General features: G+C 32.5%; 4 protein-coding genes across 4 annotated transcripts; 2 read left to right on the top strand and 2 right to left on the bottom strand.

Annotated features, from left to right (window-relative positions):
* The first annotated feature begins 3323 nt into the window (after positions 1-3323).
* On the top strand, positions 3324-5086 carry LOC139784812 (uncharacterized). The gene is made up of 4 exons (XM_071723999.1): positions 3324-3565; positions 3641-3780; positions 3858-4419; positions 4511-5086. The coding sequence occupies exons 1-4, from the start codon at positions 3348-3350 to the stop codon at positions 4890-4892; spliced, it is 1302 nt and encodes a 433-aa protein (XP_071580100.1). The 5' UTR covers positions 3324-3347; the 3' UTR covers positions 4893-5086.
* Positions 5087-5120: 34 nt separating this feature from the next.
* Positions 5121-7143, bottom strand: LOC139784813 (uncharacterized). Its single transcript, XM_071724001.1, has 3 exons — positions 6826-7143; positions 6300-6616; positions 5121-6143 (listed from the first exon to the last, which is right to left on the bottom strand). The coding sequence occupies exons 1-3, from the start codon at positions 6992-6994 to the stop codon at positions 5700-5702; spliced, it is 930 nt and encodes a 309-aa protein (XP_071580102.1). The 5' UTR covers positions 6995-7143; the 3' UTR covers positions 5121-5699.
* Positions 7144-8207: 1064 nt separating this feature from the next.
* Positions 8208-8915, top strand: LOC139784815 (uncharacterized). Its single transcript, XM_071724003.1, has one exon. It carries the CDS (start codon positions 8208-8210, stop codon positions 8913-8915), a length of 708 nt encoding a protein of 235 aa, XP_071580104.1.
* A 3523-nt stretch (positions 8916-12438) lies between these two features.
* LOC139784814 (uncharacterized) lies at positions 12439-16455 on the bottom strand. The gene is made up of 4 exons (XM_071724002.1): positions 16173-16455; positions 14236-16115; positions 12785-12952; positions 12439-12510 (listed from the first exon to the last, which is right to left on the bottom strand). Exons 1-4 carry the CDS (start codon positions 16453-16455, stop codon positions 12439-12441), a joined length of 2403 nt encoding a protein of 800 aa, XP_071580103.1.
* Positions 16456-16857: the final 402 nt, after the last annotated feature.

Here is a 16857-nt window from a genome sequence, read left to right as displayed (position 1 = left end):
TTTAACTTAGATAGAAATTGATTTTGACGGACTTTTTAATTAAAAAATCAGCTTTAACTTGGACCATTTAATTGAAATTGGTTTTGACTTGGAATATTTTTGAATTGACTTTGATTTATATTGTTGAATTGAAATTAACTTAAATTTAAATTATTAGATAGAAATTGAGTTTTACTTAAATTTTTATATTAAAATTAAAATTGACTTTGACTTGAATTATTAAATTAAAATTGTTTTTAACTTGTTAGATTGAAATTGACTTGAATAATTGAAGTAAAATTGATTTTAACTAAGATTGTTAAATTAAAATTGGCTTAAATTTAAATTATATTAAAATTAACTTCATAACTTAGATTATCGAATTAAAATTGTTCTTAATTTAGATTAGAATTTACTTTAATTAAAATTATTGGATTAAAATTATCTTTCATTTAAATTATTAGGTTAAAAATTGATTTTTTTACTTAGATTATTGCATGGAAATTAGTTTTGACGTGGATTGTTTAATTAAAATTAAATTAAATTTATTAGATTTAAATTGATTTTGACTTGAATTATTGAATTGAAATTGATTTTGATTTAGACTCCAATAACAATTAACTTTATTTAAATTATTGAATTAAAATTGAATTTTATTTAAATTGTTAGATTGAAATTGACTTTGTTTTGGATTATTTGATTAAAATTGTCTTTGATTTGGATTTATTAGATTGAAATTGATTTTGATTTAAACTGTTAAATTAAAATTTTTCTACCTAAATTTAAATTGATGGATTAAAATAGATTTTTATTTAAATTATTAGATTAAAATTAGCTCTAATTTAATTACTAATTTAAAATCGTCTCTAACTTGGATTATTGGATTAAAATTTACTTTAATTTGAATTGTTGGATTCAAATTTAATTTTATTGGAATTATTGGATTGAAGTTGATTTTGACTTGTATTTAAATTTGTTTTAATTTTATTTATTTGATTAAAATTGATTTTTATTTGAATTATTAAATTAAAATTACTTTCAATTTTTTAAATTAAAGTGAAACTAAAATAAAAATATATTAATATATAATTTTAAGAAAATTATTATAATTTATTCTATATTCATACAGAAAATATTAGAAGGCTAAATTGAAATTGATATTTACACTTGAAAAATTAATTTTGAGTCTAAATTAAATTAATTTTATAACAAAATTAAAATTATTTTTGAACATTTAAATGTATATTAAAACTGTTTTTACATAACTAAATTAAAATTACTTAAATAATAATTAACTATGCCTCGCAGAAAAGTAGTTCGAACAGTTGAAGAAGAAGAAGAATTTCAACGTAATAACGAGAAAGAAAAGCAAAATCCCAGGCTGAAAGACGAGAAGCGAAGCAAATGATGACTAATAAAAACTGTCAATCTTTATCAAATACTAATAAGATTTATTCAAATATAACACAACCTTCTACAAGCTTTTCGGAAAATATAGTAGTAGATTATCATACTTCAACCATTTCATCTATGAAAGTAGTACATCCAACAACTGAAACAGTTACCACTACATCGCAAGCGTTTGATACATCAAATGTTTCTATGATAAAAAATAGTAATGAAGTTAATGAAATAAATAATGGTATAAAATTAGTTAATGTTAACAACGATATTGAAATAATTCAAAACGTTTATAACTCAACTTTGGAAACTTTAAATAGCAATATTATTTCTTCCATACCTAGCACGTCAAATAGATTGATAAATTTGCATGATAACAGATTTGACGATTTAATTATTTTAAATGAAGTACCATACAAAGTACTGTAACAGATGATAAAGCAGTAAAATCAAAATCAATTCTTTCTAATGTAATTGATAGAAATAGAAATGTAAAATGGCATGAAAAAACTCGAGCTTTAAAAAAGGATACATAGACATTAATGTTTCTCACGTTAATCAATTAAAAAATATTATAGAACATTACATAGGAGAAATGAATTTATGTTGTAAACATTGTGGTGCACAACATTTTAATTCTGAAAAAGTAGCTAATAAAGGTAATTCGTTTAACGATTGCTGTAGTCATGGATCTGTTGAATTATATCCTTTACCCCAACCACCGAATGAACTTTATGAATTATTTACTGGAAATCATCCAAAATCAAATCATTTTTATAATCGTATTCGTGGATATAATAACATTTTTTCATTCGCATCTTTTAATGCAAATTTGTCAGACTTTAGCGCACAAAGACGTGGACCATATTGTTTTAAAATTCAAGGACAAATTTATTATCAAATCAATACCGCGTTATATCCCGCACTTAAGGGGATGCTGGAGCCGCAGGCGAACTCGATCAGCGTCGATAAAGAAGTGCTCACCGACTATATCTGTCCTTGTATAGACAAGGATATAGACAAGGATAGCACCTAACCTTGCATCTTCCACTGGTCTAAGTAATATCTTTTTTTTAGGCTTCAAATCTTACTTCTAATTGCACGATATTATTCCTGACAGTTTTTTGTAGAGGGCTGCATCACTATTTTCTATAGAAAAACTGCAGAATTTTTGTATAAAGCAAATATTGTCGTCAGGTGAAGACAATATTTATAAAAATAAAAATTTTTTTTAGTTTATCAGAAAAAATCATGTACAGCCCTCTACATTTTTATGCGTACTTTAATCGTGTAAAAGGATTTTCCATTCTGTTCAGCCAATTCAAAGATATTGCTTAGACCGATTATGCCTTGTCGCTGTCACTCCAGCGACCTGGATCCTGGAGTGACAGCGACAAGGCATAATCGGTCTAAGCAATATCTTTGAATTGGCTGAACAGAATGGAAAATCCTTTTACACGATTAAAGTACGCACAAAAATGTAGAGGGCTGTACATAATTTTTTCTGATAAACTAAAAAAAAATTTTATTTTTATAAATATTGTCTTCACCTGACGACAATAATTGCTTTATACAAAAATTCTGCAGTTTTTCTATAGAAAATAGTGATGCAGCCCTCTACAAAAAACTGTCAGGAATAATATCGTGCAATTAGAAGTAAGATTTGAAGCCTAAAAAAAAAGATATTACTTAGACCAGTGGAAGATGCAAGGTTAGGTGCTATCCTTGTCTATATCCTTGTCTATACAAGGACAGATATAGTCGGTGAGCACTTCTTTATCGACGCTGATCGAGTGCGCCTGCGGCTCCAGCATCCCCTTAAAGCCCGTGTCACACTACGCATTGCGGACGCGGATTGGATTCGGATTGCGAATCATTGAATCTGAACTCTCCGTTCACACCACGAATTCAGTATTGAGTATTCAGTCTGCATTGGTCTGCATTGTTTGCTGTGTGCTGCGTGTAATATGGCTTGTCAAAATTATTATTATAAGCGATATATATATATGAAAAGAAAAAAGTTGCAAGCATGTCTTTTGCTTCTAATGATGGCTGAATATGAATCGCGTAGATGTAATGAGCGAAGACTATGGGTTCACAAATGGGTAGCAAGAAGGAAAGAAAAAGGGTTGCATCATAACCTCTTTTTGGAACTTTCATTAGAAGACCCTGATCGGTTTAGAAGGTTTGTTGCAGTTTGCAGAAAATAATTTGAAAAACTAAAGAAAATGTTTTACTTTAAAGAAATTTGTTATTTTAGATGCCTCAGAATGGACACAGATACTTTCGAACGTCTTCTGATTAAAGTCGATCCTATAATAAGAAAGCAAGATACTCATTTACGAGAAAGCATTTCACCTAGTGAGAGGTTATCAGTTACTTTACGGCATTTAGCAATAGGTGAAAAACAGCAGAATTTCGATTGATTATAGTTGTATGCTTTTTGTTGTGTAACTAAATTTTTTTGTATTCTAAAGGAGAAAGTCAAGAATCGTTATCTCTTGCATTCAGGCTGGGTAGAAGTACTATATCAAACATTATAAAAGATGTAACAGCAGCAATATTTTTAGTTTTGAAAGAAGAGTTTCTTCGTTTTCCTCAAACTGAGGATGAATGGCGTGGGATTGCCAATAATTTCGGAGAGCGATGGAATTTTCATCATTGCGTAGGGGCAATGGATGGAAAACACTGCGTTATTGATCCCCCATTGCAGTCAGGATCCATGTTCTATAATTATAAAGGAGATTACAGTGTTGTACTATTGGCTCTAGTAGATGCTGATTTACGTTTTATTTATGTTGATGTGGGAGCTAATGGCAGAGTCAGTGACTCTGGTGTTTGGAATAATTGCTCCCTTAAAAATCACCTAGATAGGAATGCTCTACAGATCCCTCCTCCTGCCCCATTGCCAGGTGTAGAAGAAAATTTTCCTTTTGTGATTATTGGGGATGAAGGTTTCCCATTATCAGAGAAACTCCTAATCCCTTATCCAAAACCTCAATGTAGTGGGAGAATACATAGAAGAATATTTAATTATAGGTACCTATGTAAAATGTTTCTAATTTTTTTTATTTATAGTATGTCAAAAGTTACAGCAATATCAAAATATTTATTTACTCATATATTATAGATTATCTAGAGTTCGTCGTTGCTCAGAAAATGCATTTGGTGTAATGGCTGCACGTTTTCAAATTTTTCGTTCTCCAATGCGATATGATCCTGACGATGTTTGCAACATTATCTTAGCTATATGTTGTTTGCACAATATGCTGCGAAGTCAGTCTGTTGGGCGAAGTATGTATACACCACCATCATTTCTAGACAAAGAAGATGAAATGTCAGGTGAATTGCATCGTGGAGATTGGAGAGCAGAAAACGCAAGAGGCATGGTAAATTTTGCTCATCAAGGTGGCAACCGTCATGCAAATCAAGCCATTTTACTCAGAGACAGGTGGTGTTATTACTTTAATACTGTTGGTGCAATTCCCTGGCAAGAACGTATGGTACAGTGACTTATTGGCCGCATTCAGGAAACACAACTGTTGAGTGAGCGGTCAGTGATTCTTTAATATGATTGGTTCTTACCTTTGGTTCTTCTCCGGATCTAAGTGTAAGAACCAATCATAATGAGCGCTCACTCAACAGTTGTGTTTCCTGAACGCGGTCATTAATAATATTGGAAATAATAAATGTAACTGTCTTCAAATGTGTGTATGTTAGTATTTAATATCTCTATCCTGTACTTTAGAAAAATAAGTTTATTTTTTATTTGTTTCTTATTGCTAGTACAGTCTTTTACATTGATTAGTACAATGTTACATTTAAATAAAAGAAATACCCCAGCTTCAGTCTTTAACAACATAAAATAAATGTATGCCTCGGTAATAATAAATACGGAGCTTCAGTCTTAACAACATAAAATAAATTTCTCCAGTGGTAATAAGAATTACGGAGCTTCGGTCTTAACATAAAATAAATGTTTCCTGTGGTAATAACAATTAAATCAAACATTACTCTAAATATATATTAATATACACACGGAAAAAATAAAGTTGCTTCAATTAAACGCGACGTCGCGGGCTGCCAAACATAAACAGTTAATTTAATTAGACATTATTTGAACGAAAACATCAGATGGTTGTTTTAATAATCCAAATATTTGGATTAAATAATATCTAATTGAATTAAGTGTTTATGCTTGTGGCAGCCCGTGACGTAGACGTTTAATTAAAGCAACTGCATCTTTTTCTGTGTATAAAATTACAGTACGCCTATCAGTGTGATATATTATTGCAGATAATGTCGATATATTCAAAAACTTATTGCAACCTTGGCTGAATCAATACTCTTAAAATTTCCTTTTCATAATATTCTTGATCCTCAGGAATCATTGACCGAAGCCTTGATGCAATATATGCACTAAACATATCAAATTTATCCATGTTTGGAGGAGGTAATTCTTGTCGAGCCAAATTTTGTAAAGCATCTACAGCATGTTCCATTGCGTTAGATTTTCTTCCTCGTTTTGAAAACATCGGGGCCTCAATAGAACGCTTATTAGTATTTAATGGAGCAGATGCAGCCCTAGGTGAAGGTGTAACTATTCCAGATGATGTATTACTTGATATATAACTTATTATTGATAGAGGTTGCCTGGCGTTGAGAGATGCAGATGACCTATCTGAGCTGGATTTTGGTGTTTCATCGCTTGTATCTGCTGTATTCTTAGGTCCAGATGAATCAGATGGAATTAACATGTATTGCTAAACATAAAAATCAAAATATATTAAACAGTACCTATAAAAAACAATACTTCTTTACATTATGTATGCTGAATACAGGAATTAATAGATAAGTAAATGACATTGAAATAATGAAAAACAAACAAAATGATATAAAGAGAAAGATTTTACACTTACTTGTGCGTTTTCATCATAATAAATGTCTGTAACCTGTGATGAATTTTGCACATCACTATAAGGTTCAGAAGTAGGTAAACAATTCATTGTCTCTTCGCTAGCTGTAGAAATTTGACTTTGTGAGGAGAGGTTGTTAATAGTTTCGGATTGTGCACAAGTTTTCTTTAAAAACAGAAGCATTTCATAATAATCCCACTTTGGTTTGTAAATTTCATCAGTCCCTTTCCCACTACAACGAGCTTTTGAGGCTTTTATCTTCCGCTCGTTTGCACGGAAAGTGCTTTCCATACTTTGAAACCGCTTTTGAACCGATTCTCCTGCAACAAAAAAGTAAAAGGGAATATTAACATTAATAATTTTTCTATAACCTCAATACATAACCCACATTCAGTAACTAGCTATTTGTGACATATGTTCATGCTAATAACTTTTTTCGAGGTTAAATAACCTAATTACATCTTCATTTCAGAAGCAACATGATAAAAATATAAATAGAAAAAATAAGATAAAATATATCTAAATATACCTGTAAATTTGGGACCTAGGGCTTCCGCTATTTGGTCCCAATGCGTTCGTTTCAAATCAGTTCGGCGATATTCTTCCGTGCTTATATCCCATAATAAAGGACGCTGTCTCACCATTTGGATCAATATACATTCTATTTCTTTTGTAAATAAATCACTTTTGGGACCCATTGCCACAAAGAAAACGATACGTGCCCAGATAGCCACGATCAAAACTCGACATTTATTGCCAGTCGCTACGATTTGCGTATCACAGATCGCAAAATAGAAGATCACCTATTTTGCGATTCGCCATCTGGATCTTTGGCTCCTTCTACCTGATTGGATAATCAACAATTCGCAGTTTGCAATCCGAATCCGATTCGCGTCCGCAGAGGATCATCTATTCTGCGATTCGCAATCTGAATATTTGGCTACTTCCATCTAATTGGCTAATCAACAATTCGCAGTTCGCAATCCGAATCCAATCCGCGTCCGCAATGCGTAGTGTGACACGGGCTTAAGGGGATCCTGCAGTGACAAGCGAACTTCCTCGATGTCGATAATGTCAACCTTTCTAATTTTGTTTTTCCTATATCTGTCTTTGTCTAACGAAATGACATCTGTTCTTTTTTCGATTGCTCGCCATCTCTCGCAAGATCCGGCAACTACTGTTGCTGCTCTTCTTGTCATTCTGCATCCGTATTTGCATTACTAAAATAATTTTTCGATGGATCTTTTTTTGTACGCATTGAATCTTACTTCTACTTGCACGATATTATTCCTACATGTTTTCCCAAGGGCAGATGATAAACATTATGTATGTATAAACTGCAGAATTTTTGTTTTAAGCAAATATTGTCGTCAGGTGACAGCTGCGTATGTGCCCAAATAAGTAATATTTTTAATTTTTTGGTGTTTTTGATGTAAAATCGCGTTTGTTACCCTAGATTTTTGTGTGGACTTTAATTCTGTAAAAGATTTTTGCAATTCTATAAAGCCAATTAAAAGATTCACCGAAAAACGATAATGTAATCAGTAAATCATACGGCTGCAGGATCCCCTTAAGACTTTAGCAGACGGTAAAGACTTACCGAAATCAAATGCCCTTTTGAAACTCACTCCTCGTTTAGACACAAACGGATTATTACGAGTAGGAGGTCGTCTTGAAAAATCATTCTTATCTGAAGGTGCTAAGCATCCCTACATTTTGCCGAAAGATTCTGTTCTTTCGTCTTTAGTTATAGCTGACGCTCATGCTCGTACTTTTCATGGAGGAGTTCAGGATACACTTTCGTTTATAAGGAACAATTATTGGATAATAGGAGGTCGACTCGTAGTTCGATCATTCATCCTCAAATGTGTCGTATGTACTAGATGTCGACAGAAACGGGCACAACAGATCATGGGTCAGTTACCAGCTGAGAGAATAACGCCATCACGCCCTTTTGAACACACAGGAGTGGATTATGCCGGTCCGTTTACTATAAAAACATGGAGAGGTAGGAATGCTAAAACCTACAAGGCTTATATAGCTTTATTCGTTTGTTTTTCCACGTCGGCTATACATTTAGAATTGGTAGCGGATTATACAACAGAGGCTTTCATAGCAGCTTACAAGCGTTTCACGTCTCGTAGAGGAATTTGTTCAACGCTTTCGAGTGATTGCGGTACGAATTTGAAAGGTGCAGATGCCGAACTTCGTAGACTTTTTTTGGCTAGCTTACATAAATCAGGTGATTTAGCTAAACTTCTTGCTAAAGACGGCACACAGTGGAATTTTAATCCACCTGCAGCTCCTCATTTTGGAGGAAAATGGGAGGCTGGCGTTAAATCAGTGAAGTTGCACTTGAAAAGAATAGTTGGTGATCAACTTCTTACATTCGAAGAAATGAACACGTTATTGATTCAAATAGAAGCCGTGTTAAATTCTAGGCCTATTAGTCCTCAGTCGGATGATCCCAACGACATATCCGCCTTGACTCCTGGTCATTTTCTCGTAGGTCAACCTCTTACTACTGTCACGTTCTGTCAAGTTAATGTAAATTGGTCCGTTTTTGGGTCAAAACATTCAAGTAATTTACCCGGGATTTGGACCAGGTTGTGCGATTAATCCAGTCCGAAGAGAAAACGAATTTTGTATATTTGATAACGAGGGTCAGATTTGTTTATTAAATTATAATCTGGAAAATCTATTTTTAAATCAAAAGGGATTAATTTATATGGAGTGCAAATTCTATTATCTTGAATTTCTTTTAATTTAAGAAATAATGAAAAAGGATCTTGATTAAATTGAATGGCTTGTTTAATCTGAAATTTAATCTTTTTAATTTGGGACCTTTTGCCCCCTTTTCTAGGCATGAAACTAGATTAAAGGAAAACTCCTGTTGCCACGCTATTTGGCAGCGACAAGAATCAGGAAGAATCAGGAAATTTCTGTTGCCACGCAATTTGGCAGCGACAGTTAAGGGTTGTGGAATTAAAGGATTTATTTAAAAATTGGTTTCAAGAATTAAAATTACCTTTATTTGGGGAAGAATTTTCTTATAACAGTTATTTAAGATCTGGTTTAAATTATAATTAAGATCTGTCTTGAGATTTGCAGAAGTCAGAATTTAATTAGCTCAAGTAAAGATTATCGCAAGGAAATGATTAACTGATTGACAATTGAACTACTGACTCCCAACAACTACTGACTATCGATGATTTTTCGCGCTTATTTATATTCAAGTGGCAAGAACCCCCCGCGCGAGCTTCTCACCACTTCTATTGTCTTTACGTCTTGGAGGAGGAGGAAGGTCTTATCACTAGGTGTAATTTTATGCCCTGTGAGCCGCGGCCTGGGAATCGTCTCCCCATCAGAAATCGGATAATTAATCAATATTGATTACATTCTTGGCTATTTTAAGATTGGTTGAATTTTGCTCGCACGTAACACCTTCCCCCTTAAGTCATACGTGGTACGTTTGTTACCGCGTATAAATTATTATTAAAAGAAAAAATTGTGTCGAAAATTATACGAAATTGTGTCGTTATTTATCTTGGATAATGGTCTCCATGCAAAATATATAAATAAATCATGTTTAATAGAATTTTTAATTAAATGTAATAAATGCGTGTAATGCGTATAATAAAGCATAAAATATTGTGTATAATAATGCATATAAAGCGTAGAATAGAGTAAAATATAAACTAAAGTTAAAATATAAACTTAAAATATTGTGTATAATAATGCATATAAAGCGTAGAATAGAGTAAAATATAAACTAAAGTTAAAATATAAACTAATCCACTTATTTATTTTTTTTTTTTAATATCTACGAATAACTTCTATTTCTAAATTTATTTGTTTCTCTTCTTCTTCTTCAAATTTCTTTTTGTGAATGAGGAATTCCTCAATGCAATCGCGGCATTCTTGCGCTGGTCTTAATTGCATCAAGACATCTCCGCATGTTGAGCAGCAGTTCTTAGTGCTCACCTGGAGGCCGTGTAGCGGCGAGCTTAAACTGTGCCATTGGATTTTTAGTTGGAAGTCTCCCATCTGCGGTATCTCTTGACCATCCTGTAGTGGTGGTAGTTGGTCTAGATAATCCAAATAGCAGGTCCAGCACAATTTTTTCCTCGGCCAGGAGGAGCTTACAAAATAGACGGCGTTTTCGCCTTCCGGACTCCGGATGCACCCGCTCTCTAAAAGGATCTCATATTCGCCCCGGTGATCCTCGGGAAGGACCCCGTCAATTGGCCCATAGAATTCTTTTTTCTCTTCCTCGCTCCTCTCGTCTCCCGGCGTCGGTGGTCTCATTTCAGTACTATTTAATGTATATTTATATGTTTGTGTTTTTTTTTTAAATAATAATATAATTGTTTTGCTTAATATTTACCTTGATTCCTTCTTTTTACTGACTTATAATTTTCTTTCTTTAAATTTTGCTTAGCTTAACCGTGTCTGAATTCGGACTGACTTACATTTACGAGCTGTCCCTCGGGCAGCCTTCTTATCTATAACGTAAACCGAAACTCGACTCTAATGATGTCTATTGTTGATTTCTTAAAGAATTTAGAGTTTATCTTTCTTTATTATAATCGCGGATATAGGTTTTGAGTTTCATTGTGGATAATTGTTTTATCTTTTATTTCAATCTCAGGAGCAGAGCAAATAATATTACTTGTATGTTGTTGTGAATGTAATGTATTTGTTTCTGAGTTTTCATTTTCTGTTATTACTTGTGTTAATGTTGCTTGCGTTAAAATTGCTTGTGTTTTTGTTGCTTCTGATGACTCTTGTCCTAAGGATGTCTGATCTTTTTCCTTCCGTGTTGTTCCTCTTGCTAGATGTAACAGTAAATTCGTCACTGAGTCCCATAGCGCTCCAATTAAATATATTGACCATCCATAAATAGTATGAAGTGCATAGCCATGTATGATGGTATCCACTATTAATTTAGTTGTTCTTATGCAGAAGTATAATCCAATTACTCCTGCACTTGCATTGCCGATGGATAGAAACGTTCCCCAAATTTTCTTCCAAGTGTTTTCCGTTATTTTTTCCAATGAATTTTCATCCAGAAGGTGAGAGAGTGATATTCCTTGTGTTAGTACTGGTTCTCCTTTTACACCTCGCGCCATTGTGTTTAAAATTCCGTTTCTTTCCGCTGGGAACATTATTTGATCCCTTAAGTTCTCAAGTTCACTATTAGTATAAATACCGCTTGCTGCCAATGGTCCAGGATCATTATATTGCCACGTAGGTTTACTGTTTGGTTTTATTATTGCTGGTGATTTGCTGTATTCCAAAATTGGTGTTATTCGATACCATCCGTCATTTAAAAGATACATTGTTGGAATTATACGGCTGCATGTAGTCTGTGTTCCTGTTTTAAACAAGATGTGAGTCCTTGGCGCTAAGAAATATGTTTCATTTCCTTTAGTTACCGGTAATTGTTGATAACATTCCTGCGTTTGTCGATACTTCACGTCCACCGGTGTGCATTTTATTATATGTACAACTTCTCCAGAGATTACTGCCATATATCCGGGTCCTTTCATAATTTGGTACGCGAAATCATCTGGAGCATGAATCGCTAGGCTCAGTGCATTCTTCATTACTTGTCGTTCCAAGTTGCAGCGTTGTGTCAATACATCTGTGTATAAACGGTTTATCTGTGTGCGTATATGTCTTTCCACATAAATGAATTTCGAGTTTACATAAGCAAAAATATCTAAATTTTCTACTGATATATGGCGCTTATGCGCAAAAGATTCTCCTTTTTTAATTTCTAAAATTACAAGTTTTGGATGCTCTGTTTTAATTAACGTATATCCACAAAGAAGCTCTTCGCCCATTTGTGTTAACGCAAAAGTAACATCTTTAGTTGACAAGGAATAAATTATTTGCAAATTTTTATCTACATTACTAACCATCTTATTTGCTTTTCCTTCATATAATACATCATAATGATTGAATTTACAATAATCGTTGGGTATTGTTTCCCAGAAAGTATATTTTCCTTCAATATCAATACAATTTCCATCTGAATATTGACAGGTTGTCCCTGTTTTTAAATGTATCTGATTTGTTTCTATATTAGTTATTGCATGATGAGAATTTAGACTAATGGTTATTATTCCTTGCACAACTACATTTTGCCATGTCCCATAGGGATCTGAATATTGTGTTCCAAAACATTGTCCGTCTGTTGTTGCTGATCCTGCAAAAGTGATTGGTCGCGACGTTGTGTGATTTACTTTTAACCCGTTGATTACATTATTAACGTTTATAATTAGTGTTCCAGTTTTATGCATATTTTTACATTGATCTACCGTCGTATCTATAATATATTCCGCTTGTGCATTTGTTACAGTAGCTATATGTGAGTGCATTCCGCAGTAATAAATTGTTCTTGAAATTGAGATTTTACATTGAATTACATAAATTGTGTCAAATTTCGCAAGTTGTAATAATTGAATATTAGTTTCTTCTACATGTGGTTCTATTAACGGTATGTTACATTCTTTTATTTCCAATAATGAGATAGTCGTCACATTGAAGTTCGATGTTCCGCAGTCGTATCCAATGATTCCGTGTATATTTTGAATGTTGAGAAATAGGGTGGCTATTGAGATTATCATTTTCATCAGGATCATCTTCATCTGTATCAATTACAATTAAAGAAAAAGGTTTATTAGTATATTATTCTATAAGATTAAAAATGTTGCGCGGTACACCTTTAATCTTATTTATATTTCACTTTTCTGATTTTATTTGAATGAACAATTCTTGACTTTCCTTTAAAAAGCAGTTTAATATTTCCATTTGGTAAAATATCTGTTATTATATGTGGACCAGAATATTGGTCTCCTAATTTACCTTTCTTTGGTTCATTTAAAAGAAAAACTTGATCATTTATTTGAAAAATTTGTGGATTAATCTTTTTGTCATAATAATATTTTGATTTCAATTTTGATGCAATCAAGCATTCTCGAGCCAATTCTTGTAGATCATGAATATTTGTCATTAACTGATATAAATAATCATCATATGTCTTTTCTTTTCCAATGTCATTAACAATTTCACTGGATGGTTGTCTGGCTGTTTTTCCAAATACCAACTCATATGGAGTATATCCAGTGGATTCATGAGTACTTGTATTATATGAAAAGGTAGCATATTCTAGTAAATCATCCCATTCTGTAAATTTATTCACATATTGTTTTAAATATTCAACTAATATTAAATGTGACCTTTCCAAAGCTCCATTTGCTTGTGGATAAAAGGCAGTTGTTCTATATTGTTTAATTTTGAATTGTTTAGTAAATCTTTTCATTAAATTACTCATGAAGTTTGTGCCTTGATCAGTCAAAATTATTTTAGGTGCTCCAAAAATGCAAATAAAGTATTTTAATAACGCATCAGCTACTTGAACAGCAGTTATTGATTTTAAAGGTATAGCTAGGGAAAATTTTGTGAGATGATCTTGGATTGTTAGGATGTAGGAATTTCTTTTGGTAGTTTTAGGTAATGGTCCAACTATATCCATTGATATTTTTTCAAATGACGAAAATGGTGTGTCAGTGATCAGCATAGGCTGTTTAGTTTTAACTCTAACTAATTTTTTAATTTGACATTGCAAGCATTGACTAATATAACTTTGAATATCAGCTTTTATGTTTCCCCAATAAAAATTTTGTCTAATTCGATTATAAGTTTTGGTTATTCCTTTATGTCCCCCGATTTTCGATGAATGAGCTTCTTCAATAATATCTTTTCTTTTTTGAATTTCCGGTATTGTTACTAACCCATGACATATTATTAATTTGATTGAAATTCCAAGCAATGTTTTTCGAATTTGATTTAAAATTTCCTCCCATTGAATATTATCTATTTCTTTTGTTTTTGCAATATTTATTATTTTGATTGAGTTTTTTTTTATTACTTCTCGTAATTTAAATGTAAGATCAATTAATGTTTCTCTATTCATCTTTTCTTTATCATCTTCTTTACAAATTAAAATTAAATGGATTTTATTTCCCCTTCTAATAATTTCAATGTTTCCTGATTTACTTTGTTTAATCTTTGGTATCAAATTTTGATTATGAAGTTGTTTTGATCCTTCGTCACAAGGTTTACCATTTGCGGTTAAGAAATATAAATAATTTTCTCTTCTCATAAATATTTGATCACGACTATTTATTATACTGTGTTTTTGTCCTCGCGTTATTATTTGTTTTTCAGTCTTGTCAAAGGTCTCGTCTGTATTCGTAAGTTCATTGAATGTTGTGTCTATATCTTCTTCACTATCGCTGTCTCTTTCTTCTTCGCTTCGTTCCACTTCTTCTTCTTCCTCGGAGTCATTATCGTCAGTAACCTGATCTTCCTGGTCGTCTTTCTGGTTGTCGCCGTTGGTTCCTTCCTCGACAATTTTCATGTCCTCGCAATGATTTACATGTGTAGGCTTGTTTTGATAATTCTCATAATTTTCATATTCTCCTGTTAAATTATTTAGTATTTCTAAAAGATTAGATGGTATAGTTATTTGTGAATTTAAAGTATTTATATTTTCATTGTCGCTAATTAAAGAATTCATGTCATTGTTATTAATGTTTTCTATTTCAAGTGTTTCGTTTTGAGTGTTATTTATAATGTTTGACGTTTCTAAAGGTGAAGATTCAGTATTAATTATCTGGTTTATTGGGTCATTGTGCATTTCTAAAGATTCATTATTGTCTATCTGATTTACTGAGTTATTGTGTATTTCTAAAGATTCATTATTATCTATCTGACTTATTAAATTATTGTGTATTTCTGCGTGGACTATATGTTCAATAAACGGCGGTTCTTCTAATTCCTTTTTAGTAAAGGGTATGCTTTCCCCTTCCGATTTCTCTGCATTACGTGTTTGCATTCCTGTAACTACCGGCTCTGGTTCTTCTATCATCATTCCCCTTCTTGGCGAAACTGGTAAAGGTTTAGGATTAGCATTTCTTTGTCTTGCTTCATCATCTTCTGGGCACTCTTCGATTTCGTCAAATGAAGGATGTATTGGAAATATATTTGTTACAGGGTTTCTCGATAAAGCATCAGCATTAGCATTTATTTTTCCGGGTTTGTAAATTATTTCATAATCGTATTCAGATAATTTAATTCTCCATCTCGCTAATCGTGAAGTAGGATCTTTCAATTTATGAAGCCAGGTTAATGGTTTATGATCGGTTATTAATTTAAATTTTTTACCATAAAGATAAGGCCTAAAATGTTGCACAGCGTAAACTATTGCTAATAATTCTTTTTCTAATGTAGAATAATTTTTCTCAGCTTCATTTAATACCCTCGAAGCGTAACTTATTGGTTGATCTTTCCCTATTTGTCCCTGACTTAAAATTGCACCAATTGCGGTTCCAGATGCATCAGTTGTTAAAAGAAAATGTTTAGTAAAATCAGGATATTGCAATATTGGTTCATGACATAATGCATTTCTCAATATATCAAAGCTTTCTTGCTCCTTGTTCCCCCATTTAAAGTCAATGTCCTTTTTTAATAAATTAGTTAATGGTTTAGCTATTTTCGAAAATCCTTGAATAAATCTACGATAATATCCAGCCAATCCAAGAAATTGTTTTATGTTTTTGGCACTCTTTGGAATTGGAAAATTTTGTACTGCTTCTATCTTTTTAGGGTCTTGACGGACTCCATTTTCCCCTATTATGTGTCCTAAATAAGTAACTTCCTTTCTCAAAAATTCACATTTATCTGGTTGTAGCTTTAAATTTGCTTCGCGTAATCGTTTAATTAATTTTTCAAATTTAATTGCATGTTCTGTAAGAGAACTTGAGTATAATACTATGTCGTCTAAATACACAAAAATTTCGTTACCTTGCATTCCTGTAAGTACTAAATCCATTAATCTTTGAAAGGTTGCCGGTGCATTCTTTAATCCGAAAGGCATTCGATCGAATTCATAATGTCCATAAGGCGTTGAAAATGCTGTTTTATGACTATCTGCTGGATGCATTTTGATTTGATGAAAACCTGAAGCAAGGTCAAACACCGAGAAATATTTCGCGCCGCCCAGCTGATCCAATATCTCCGTTATGTTTGGAAGTGGATATGCGTCACCTACTGTCTTATCATTTAGGTCGCGGAAATCTAACACCATTCTCCACCGTTTATTCCCCTTTGAGTCTGGCTTCTTAGGTACTATCCACACAGGCGTGTTATATGGAGATTTTGACGCCTTAATTATATTCTGATTTAATAATTCATTTACCTGCTTATTTATTTCGTCTTTATGAATTACTGGAAATCTGTATTGTCGTGTATGTATTGGTATTTCATTTACCGTTGGAATTCGATGTTTTAAAACATTTGTATGTTCAAGTTTTTCTCCAGGCAAGTGAAAACAATCTGAACTTTTTTCAATTAATTCTTCAACATGTGATCGTTCTTCATTATTTAAATGTTCTAGTCTTAATGCTTTAATTATTTTTATTTTCCTTTCTTCTTTATTTACGTGAAAACAAGATCCTGAACTTGAGTTAAAGCTTTAAGAATTCGGAAT

Source organism: Temnothorax nylanderi, unplaced genomic scaffold, assembly GCF_030848795.1.
Source record: "Temnothorax nylanderi isolate EJ_2023f unplaced genomic scaffold, tnyl_v1.0 TNYL_tig0683_pilon, whole genome shotgun sequence".
In the NCBI taxonomy this organism is placed as follows: Eukaryota; Metazoa; Arthropoda; class Insecta; order Hymenoptera; family Formicidae; genus Temnothorax; species Temnothorax nylanderi.
This window is presented reverse-complemented; position numbering and strand designations above follow the sequence as displayed.